This window comes from Melopsittacus undulatus, chromosome 5, assembly GCF_012275295.1.
Source record: "Melopsittacus undulatus isolate bMelUnd1 chromosome 5, bMelUnd1.mat.Z, whole genome shotgun sequence".
Classification (NCBI taxonomy): Eukaryota; Metazoa; Chordata; class Aves; order Psittaciformes; family Psittaculidae; genus Melopsittacus; species Melopsittacus undulatus.
This window is the reverse complement of record NC_047531.1, coordinates 83,044,187-83,053,933: the sequence shown is the minus strand read 5'-3', so window position 1 is coordinate 83,053,933 and position 9,747 is coordinate 83,044,187. Positions and strand designations below refer to the sequence as shown.

General features: G+C 38.7%; 1 protein-coding gene across 5 annotated transcripts in view; it reads left to right on the top strand.

Moving 5' to 3' along the window:
- The first annotated feature begins 1,709 nt into the window (after positions 1–1,709).
- Positions 1,710–9,747, top strand: part of C2CD5 (C2 calcium dependent domain containing 5) — a 59,890-nt gene continuing 51,852 nt past the window's right edge. For 3 of the 5 annotated variants that reach the window (XM_031048161.2, XM_031048159.2, XM_031048160.2), the window contains exons 1-3: positions 1,974–2,143; positions 6,153–6,239; positions 8,069–8,240. In XM_031048161.2, the coding sequence (XP_030904021.1) occupies positions 2,054–2,143; positions 6,153–6,239; positions 8,069–8,240 (349 nt within the window). In that variant the 5' untranslated portion in view covers positions 1,974–2,053. Of the gene's footprint in view, positions 1,801–1,970; positions 2,144–6,152; positions 6,240–8,068; positions 8,241–9,747 lie in introns of those variants that run through there. The other 2 variants (XM_031048158.2, XM_031048162.2) reach the window with 2 other exon arrangements.

Genomic DNA, 9,747 nt, shown 5'->3' with positions numbered 1-9,747 from the left:
TGCAGCCAGCAAAAGAAGCAAAGAAATAGGTGTTTTGCCAGAAAAAAAAAGACAAACATAGCAGAGTTTACTTTTACATTGTTTTTATTTGTTTGTAGTCAAGAACTTGTTTTACACTTCCTAAATCTTGGGCTACAAAGCAGTACAACACCGATTAATGAAGGCCAATGCTGTATCTAACGCAGGCAACAGCGTTTGTAGTCCCATCTGCTGGCGTTTGTAGTCCCATCTTCTGGGCAGTTTTCTATTCTAATAGGGAAATTCAGGCAGGAATGGCTAGGCTAACAAGTAATATAGTAGATCAATGGCCCATTTTTAGGATGAAACAGTGCTGATGACCCTTACCATAAGCAGTTCACAGGGTTTAATTTCATACTAGCTTTAAGTTACTGTTACAGCCCAAATGCCCTTACACAGCTGGAATGCATTTTGTGTATTGCTAGCTTATACTTTTCAATTCAGTCTTATCCAAAGTAAATATTCATTTTAGGTGAGCCAAAACAACATTTAAGAAGGTGAGATCAGGCGATTCCATTCAAAAAACACATTTTTGGTCTAAACTAATACCCTAACATAAGTAGCATGTTTTCTGTGGTTAACTACCGTTCTGGGTCTTTGCTCCTCACTGCTGTCCTGCTCTGGGAACAGCCTCAGCAGTACTCCACTCAAGCAGGATGCACGAGTTAAAAACACACATGTAGCCTGTTTGTAACTTATTCAGAGGTGCAATGAATACTAGCAACTGTATGACTTGTTCCAAAGGTAACTTTATCAATAAGACTAAATGTGGCTAGCTGGAGGACAGATAGCCAAAGATCTATACAGTAATTTGCTATGCCACACACTGCTGTATTTTGCTCATATGGTTTATGTTTGCAGTATCACATATCAGCCCATAATGTGATTTTGTCGTGTTGTAGAATTAGAAAGGAAAAATAATACAACTAGATCTACTATTTGGCTCAACATCTGGAGGCTCCTTTATCGAAGCACAAAGGTTCTTTTATATTCCTGTTCACAACCACACCGTGCTCACAGATCCTCACACACCCTGGTTTCACACTCCCAGTGGTGGGCACATACCTGAGGCAACTCTTGGCCAGCCTGGCTCCCTTAGGTTGCCCCAAGCTTCCACAGCACTATTTCCTAAACAAAGAGCTTTTCAAGCATCAGAAAGTCAAAATCTGGCTATGAGAGCCGTATCAAATCCTACTTCTGGTAACTAAATTCTGTTTAATCGATTAATAATTCCTCAAATACTGCACAAACCTGTCTTTGATTAAAAACCCCCAAAACAACAACAAAGAACCCCAAACCACAATAAACCAATGAGGTTTGGTTTAAATCCGTTAAAGGACTCTGCCATCGAGTAGATGCACATATATTGCAAGCTTAACTGTTAACGGGCCCTCAAGCCCAAGGCTGCATAAAGGGACAGAATGGAGGCAGGGTGCTCCGGGACCATGGAACCAGCCGGCAGCACAGGTCAGGGACGCAGAGCTGGCCCGTCCTGATGTGGCCATCATGCGGCTGGAGGCGACTCAGACCGCCCCACTGCGGCCACTGGCCACACGCAGCCCCGGGCATCGATGACTCGGCGCTCAAGCACCCTGCCTTCCCTCGGCAGCGCGGCCGCAACGCTAGCGCGGAGCTCATCGAGGAGTCGGCGTTCGACTGCCAAAGGGGTCCCCGTACCAACGGCGCCATCTTGCCGTAGGGGCGGGGCGGTACCGGCAAAGCCTAAGCCGCGGTAGGGGGTGAAAACCGACTCCCTCCCGCCGGTGTGGCTCCGGTGACCTGGTGAGTAGCGCATGCGCCCCACTTCCGTCCCCTCTCGCCGGGTGTCGCCACTGAGCCCCTGTACCGAGGCAGCGGCGCCGGCAACGGGCAGGCCCCTACAGAACCGTTGTTCGCAGGGGCGCATGCGCCTTGGTTGCCTCGCCACTCCTCCCTCCCTCACCCCCCCTCACGGAGCCGTGCCGCTCCATGGGCCCCGTGCTGTTGTTTTCCCCCTGCAGCCGGCGGGAGGCGGTGGTGGAGGAGCCGTGCGAGGATGCCGGGGAAGCTGAAGGTCAAGATCGTGGCAGGGCGCCATTTGCCCGTGATGGACCGCGCCAGTGACCTCACCGACGCCTTTGTGGAGGTTCGAGGGAGAGGAGGGAGGGAGGGAGGGCAGGCAGGCAGGCACCTGCTGCCGGGCCCTGTCACGGAGGGACACGGGACATGGGACACACCACACACCGGCCGCCGTCCGGCTGCGCCTCAGTGACAGGTGCCGCTGCGGCCATGTACGGAGCCGGCTGCTGCTCCCTTCCGCTGCCCCTTGGGCGCATTTAGTGCCTCCGGCCTGGGCCCGGGAGCTGCCCCCTTGGCTGCAGCCTCTCCGGGCGGGGAGCATTCCCAGCCCCTGTCGGCTGGGATGTTGTGAAAGCAGTGTCTGTTTTATCCTTGGTTTTTAGCTGACAGGCATGTGGAATTCGAATGATTTTTTAGAAATAGGCCTGTTTTAAGCCTCTCCTGGCTGGAGGTTGTTAATAAATTTCTCTTACTGGTCTGGCAGCCAAATGGAATCCATTTCGGGGTTTGATGGATGTGTGGCAAGCCGGATGAATTGATAAAAGCGTGTTTAAGGCATCTGTGTTTGTGAATGTATGTATGCAGCGTGGTTGTACAGGCTTTACTCTTCGACCAATGTTGTTATTTTTATTTAAAGTATTTGAAATGCTAAAATATTTTCGATTTGGATTTTTAAGCTGTGCGAGGAAACGTCTAGACTGGCCATTAGGACAAATTGCTTTGCTGAAAGGGTGATCAGGTGTTGAACAGGCTGCCGAGCGAAGTGATAGAATCACCATCAGTGGAAGTGTTTAAAAACCATCTAGATGAGGCCCTTAGTGACATGGTTTAGTGATGGACTTGGCAGTCCTGGGGTAACGGTTGGACTTAATGATCTTAAAGGTCTTCCTACCTATTTGGTTTTATGATTCTATGATTCAAACTATTTTAATATTGTCTGCTTGTTTAAATCACTTTATTGCACCAGAAGTATCTAACTCCAGCCTTCTTTACAATTATATAATTAACAGGCAATATATAGGATATTTCTTAGGAAAGGATTATAAAATAAGTAGATGTGAGCCTTCTGTTTCATGGTTCATTATTTCTAATATGAACAACTTAGAACATTTCAGGAACATTCCATAGATTCAGAAATCATACAGAAAAAGCAGAAGTGCTTAAAAATAGAATGCATGTTTCTACCACAAATTTTAATTGAGGTTGACACAACACTGGAATTCAGGTAGGAAGACAGAATGTTGTTCTAGAACATATAAATTGGAAAGGCTGATATTAATATCAAAATAGATTCTGGATATGTAAGTCTCGATTTTTGTTTGGTGCTTAAAATTTGATTGACATTAGACAGTAAACACATAGCTTAGTGGGACATTAAATCACTAATAAAGCGAAAATGCATTTGGCATGCTTTTCAGTAGAGCTGAAATAGAACACAGTTCTATTTTATTACAGGAATAACAGTCATTTAACTTCATAGTTTAGTGTTTGGTTTCAAGTGTTTCATCAGTCAGTTTTTCATTTATAAGGACTTCTCTTTAATTTCAAATTTGATGAATAGCCTACGACAACCGACATGCGTGCTACTTGTGAGAATGGGAAATAGGAAATGCAGCTCTCTAATGAGTTTCATTTGGCCTGTTTTTTTGCTGTGGAGAAGCAGTTCTTCTCTCTTGTTGGCCATTTGTTCCCAACCCTCTGCCATCTGTGCCAACCCTACTGTCCTGGGTGTGTGGCAAGACAGATTGCAAAATTCATCTTGTTAAAAGACTAGCTTAGCATAAAAGGAAGTAGGACTTTTCAGAAATATCAGTTTGCTTAGCTGAGCTAATGTGCAGTTTCATGAATGTCTTGGCACAAATAAGGCTAAAGAAATACATAGGTGGGGCCTTGCTGTTAGGACTATTACTTAGGAAGACTGGGAATTGCCCCTTTGACATTTATCTCAAACTATATTGAGCTTGAAGCTATTGTTTTATTTTTCTGTGTAAGGTTGAAGAAACCATTTACAAAGTGTTTTCACTTAAATAAAAATGAAAAGTAGAAGTGATGTTAAGGTACTAGTCAATTACTAGCATTAATTTATCTAGAATTACAGAAGGAAATAGGAGAAGACTGGAGCTCTTACTTGGCTCAGGTTATGCACAACTTGGACTTTACCAGCATGTGTGATCCAGGGCAAAGTAGCACAATTTCTTCTGTAATTGTGTTTCTAAATTTGTACTGCAGACAGCAGTATAGTTCTTGATTATCTCTACTGGCTTTAATGAACTGGCTTGACTACTGGAGAGCTTCAGTTATAACTGCCTGGGGCTCCAAGGAAACTAATTTACTCTCTAGGTAACCTGTAAAAATAGGTTGGGTGGAGCTCTGGGCTGTTCCATCTTGGCAGCTCCTAGTACATAAGGTAGCTCATTTAAAACTAGTGTCAGTATCACTTTATTATATTGCTTTGTGTGAATACATGTTCTCAGTGGCAGCGCTGTTAGCTTTTTGTACACATATAGGCTGCATCCACCTTTTTATAGCTAGGTGATATTTTACACTAAGGTTGCTTGTTCCTGTGTTTTCAAACCACTCTGGCTTTTAACTTTAAAACTTACTTTGAAGTAACTTCTTTGAAAAGTATTACTGTTCGTTAGATCAAGTAGGGGGCACCATGGGTTTTTTACTTCTTTGGTCATAAATGCTAAACAGAGTTCTGTTGACTGAGGTATGTACAGTTATTTATACATAGCTCAATGTGAATTCATAATCCAGTCCTGTGGTGCTTAAGTACAACCAGCTTAATTGAAAAGCCTAAAGCATGTGCAGAATCTCTTTAGAGTTGGGGTATGCACCTGTGCAAAATAATCACCATATTACTGAAACATATGAAGTGTTTATTTAATAATTTCTTGAGCAAAAGTGTTTAAAAAACTGCCATGCATTTTTCAGAAGTTAAGCCTAAATTTAGTCTCCAAAATCTATTTAGACTTTAAAAAGAAAACAATATTCAAAATCCTCAGCTGTCTTTAACTTCAGCATTTCTTTTATATCAGCATACTCATTATTTTCCTAAGAATTTTGAATGCATTAAAGCCCATAACTTTGGGTATTTGTAAGTGTTATCAGATACTTGGTATGAAGTACTAATTAATTTTGGAGGCAACACTCAGAGATCTACAAGTGTTTGTGAGTGGTTTGGAGTAAGAGTTTCAGTGAAATAAAGTTGCCTTCGGCAGTATGGAGCACCACAGAAATTATTTCACTTTTTAAAAGCAAAACAAACAAACAAACCCCCAGAACAAATGGGGTTGTCTTGAAAGAGATAAATATGGAGACCAAATGGAGATTCCTGATATAGGCTATTATGTGCATTAATCAATAGAATTATGAAGAATATTTAATCTTCAGTACCTGATGGTTACAGGGATATATAGAGAGGTGTGTGTGTGTAGATACATGTAATTCTTCTATCCTTTTTGCCCATATGCTTTCTGTAATTTTTTATATTTTAAGAAAAGAATAAAATTTGATAAGGTTCCTCCTTGCTGCTCTGAATTTACTGGTACATGTCCAGCAATTCAAGACTGCAGTTAATGGAGATGGTTTCAGTTATTTTCTGGTGTGCATCTAGGGAGATTTCTTAAATTTCAGAAACAAATTTATCAATGTTACCATTCTTGTTTCTGTGTTTCTTTTATAAATGGTCAATAAAGTTGATTTAGAAACCCTAGAGAGAACAGTAGTGGGACATTAGCTTTGAATATTTAGATAGAATACTTTTGCTTTACGTGCTTTTTAAACAGAAGCCAAGGATATTATACAAGTGACTTTGAATAGAAGTGATATTTCTACTTATCAAGTGATTAAGGAGGAAAAAAAAATAATATTGGGAGAAATATATGAGAAGTATTGTTGTTATATGGAAAGTTACTTACTGATGTATGTGAACTGATTAAAAAAGCTGATGTCACCGGAAAGGATTTGTTGATATTATTGAAATAATGTATTTGAAATTATTTGCATGTGTAGAATTGATGAGTTTCTAAATTTATTATTATTTGTTAATAATTGCATGCTTGTATTTTTAGGTAAAATTTGGAAATACAACATTTAAGACAGATGTGTATCCCAAATCTCTTAATCCTCAGTGGAATTCTGAGTGGTTCAAGTTTGAAGTAAGTATTTTTTAAGAGTTTGTGTCTATATACACACTCTGGTTTAGATGCCCTTAATGAAATAATTTAATTTCAGGGAGAAAATGAGTTTGAGAGGTGAAGTGTTTTTTGTTTAAATACACATGAAGCCATTTCAGCAAACCTATCTACAGTGAGAGCTTGTTTGCTAAAGGTGTCTCTTTGGCTTTTCAGAGCTGTTTGTAAAGATAAAAGCTTGCCAGATTGGATCCACCTCAGATGTTATTCTGGGTAATACTAAAAAAGACAAGGCAGATGTGAAAGTATGGGGAAAATAGCATGAAGAATCAGGCTTTCGGATATCAGAATGCTTGTTTTTTTTGTTTAAGGGGTAATTTTAGTAAGGAAAGTTAATTGGTATTTAAAATGTCACCATGGGTTGCAAAAATAACGCACTTGACAGAGAAGAAAACAGAATTCTTGTGAGAAAATTACAAAATAAAAAGCTTGGACAGCAATTGTTGGACATTTCATTTTACTATTTCCTTATGTAATAATAAGAGCACTCAGTATTTTCCTGGAATTGCTTCTTGATGTTTTCCAGGACATAATTCATTGATGCTCTTTGACATTTTGCCTTGAAAAACTTTCACATATTCTTTTTTTTAATTATATTTTCCTTAATTTTTTAATAACAGAGTAAGATATTTGGGATAAATTAATTGTTAAAAAAATTGAATTAATCGTTCTGTCGTTTATAGTGTTCTAAAGTAATACCACATAGTTGAAACTGTGTACATGTACTAAGTGATGTAATAGCTGGTAATATTAGAAACATTTTTGAGCAAGTATAAAATAGTAAGGTTAGGCAGATTATTATTCAGTACAATGCTGAAGAGCATCTCTTAATCAGCAATCCAGGTTGACTAAAAGGGTAGTAAAAAGGTGGGTTTTTTTTTTCTACTTTTTATCTTTCAGTGCCTGGGATCATCTGGGAGGAGAGGAAAGAGCTGATCTGTCTGGAGGGTTAAATCTGTTCATAGGGAAAGAGATGTTTTTGGCAATAACAGAAGTCTCAAAATTCTGTCTTTTTGTATGGAAAAATAGACTTGGGAAAGAAAAGAGACAAACCGCAAAGGGGGAAAGAAAAAAGAATTCCACATTTTAAAGAGTGGAAAAACACTAGCTCTTTTAGACATTGTATGTGTGTGTGCATGTGTATGTGTGTGCAGTTTGATCCTTTTGCAAGGCTATAGTGCTGTAAACACTTAGATGAATCATCCCATTGCACCTGGCAAACCTGATTCACTGTTTGTGATCAACACAGAAAGCTGTAGAATTTCTATTTTGTATATGGTAAAAAGCAATTGTGGTGTCTGCAGGTAATTTTAGCATTTGTTTAGTAAAGTGCATGTCTGAAATGACTGGATTTTAACAGCTGGTTGTATAAAATGTCCTCTTTTAAGCCACTGAGCAGTCTGGGAGGGTGAGAACACCAGTAATCAGAACTTTATCTTAAGTTTTCCTTTTTTTCTAAATGAAAAGTATTCATACTTTTTCTTGAAGATGGGTAAACAATCTAGGGAATGTGCCTTAAAACAAATTATGTGCTATTTTACAATGTGTAATTACTGTAATCTTGCTTTTCTGTTCTCCCAGTGGTGACTGTGGCTTCAGGATCTCACTAGTCCATGAAGGGTAAAATCAAAATAAGTGAATGTGTTGTTTAGATACAGGAAATCAAAACTACAGATCTATCTGTGTCACGTCACTGTACATAACTAACCCTCTTTTTTTTGCATTTGTTTTTCAGCAGCGTTTCCCTGCATTTTTAAAAGATACTAAGATTCCATGTTAATATTTGCTTCTAGGTAGATGATGAAGAGCTACAAGATGAACCTCTCCAGATCACAGTTCTTGATCATGATACCTACAGTGCTAATGATGCCATTGGCAAAGTGTACATAGATATTGATCCTTTGCTCTACAGTGAAGCAGCCACAGTTATTTCAGGATGGTTTCCAATCTATGATACTATTCATGGTAAGACTCGCTAATTTGAAAGTAAAACAATGTTGTTTGAGATATAATCTGCTTCTTGCAATCTTCATTTATGTAAGCTGCCTTCAGAAAATTGTAATAATTTTAGCCCTGGGAGCTGCAAAGCTACTTTTCTGGTGTTTTTTTCCTTGTTTCTGGCATGAGAAAATTTCTGGCATGGTAGTTCAGACCAGTGCTTGGTAGAACGTCTTCCACAGAACTTGGGATAAGTGGAAAAAATCTTCACGTGGTATTTAAAACAGTTACTGCAATATTGAGATTAAAATAAAAAATAATCCAAACATACTTTTCCAACTGCTGTGTGTTTACTAAAAGAATATACTCTTGCTGAAGGCTCTTGGGGTGTGCCTTCCTGAGATGTGAGATAAACTCCACTTGAGATGGAGGGACAGGACGTGACATACCTTCAGCATGAAGTACAGGATGAAGTACCTTTTCCCTGCAGAAATTACTCTCAGTGCTAGGCAGATTTCATCAGAATATCTTGAAGGTATGAGAACATGAAGTTAATGATATTTTTGCATTTGATTTTAATGAAACACAACTTTTGTTCCAGAAAGTCAAGGTTGGTTTACAGCAATTAGCTTGCTGCTTGAATACCTTATTGCAAAGCATCTGTGTCATTGCCATTACCACCCTTGTTCATTATCCATTTTATGTAGACCTAACAATGTTAACAGCTAATTATAAATTGTTGGAACATAATTAACGGTATTTACTAGATGATCATCATTACTGATGCAAACTATTTTTTTAATGTTTAAAACAGTTATATTGAAGAGGTTGTTTTTTTGAGAAATATACATTTATTTTTCTTATCCTTTTATCCCCGTCACATTTTACTATTACACATTTCTGTTTGAGGTTATATTAGGTGAACACCTTTCTTAGGATGTGTACAACTTGTATCACTGAGAGAATTAGATATCTCTATATTTTTCTAGATCAGTTAGTATTTCACAGTTGTTTTCAATTTAAGTAAAATTAGATTTTTTGTATTTTCATGATCATACCAGTAGATTCTGTCTTCATCCTTGTCCAACAGTAACTGATGCTTCCTTTAAAAAAAAGCTTATACATTTTTATTAGTTTTTTTCTTTGCACTTCAACATGATTATCTATGAAAATATATCAACCCAAGGCATTTGCTGTTATAGTAACTGAAGGCATCTTTCTATTGGAATTTTGGAAGATAGACCTAGTTAACTTTATTGTACTAATGTCAGAGTCAATGTACAAATTTAATGCTTTTATTTGAGTGTTATATACTTACATGGTAAAGGCTTCTGAAGGCACTAGAGATCAGACTCATCAAGAAATTTAGTCCTCAATATGTCAGAACCTTTCATATGTGAAATGATTGTGTTACTGGGTGGGGAAAAAGAAGAAAAAGCTCAGAATAAGAAAGTTGAAAAATCGAAAAGGAACGGCTGTGTGTTGAGAAAATATTCCATTAGTGATGTTTAATTGTGGCCAAAAATTAAGTTTT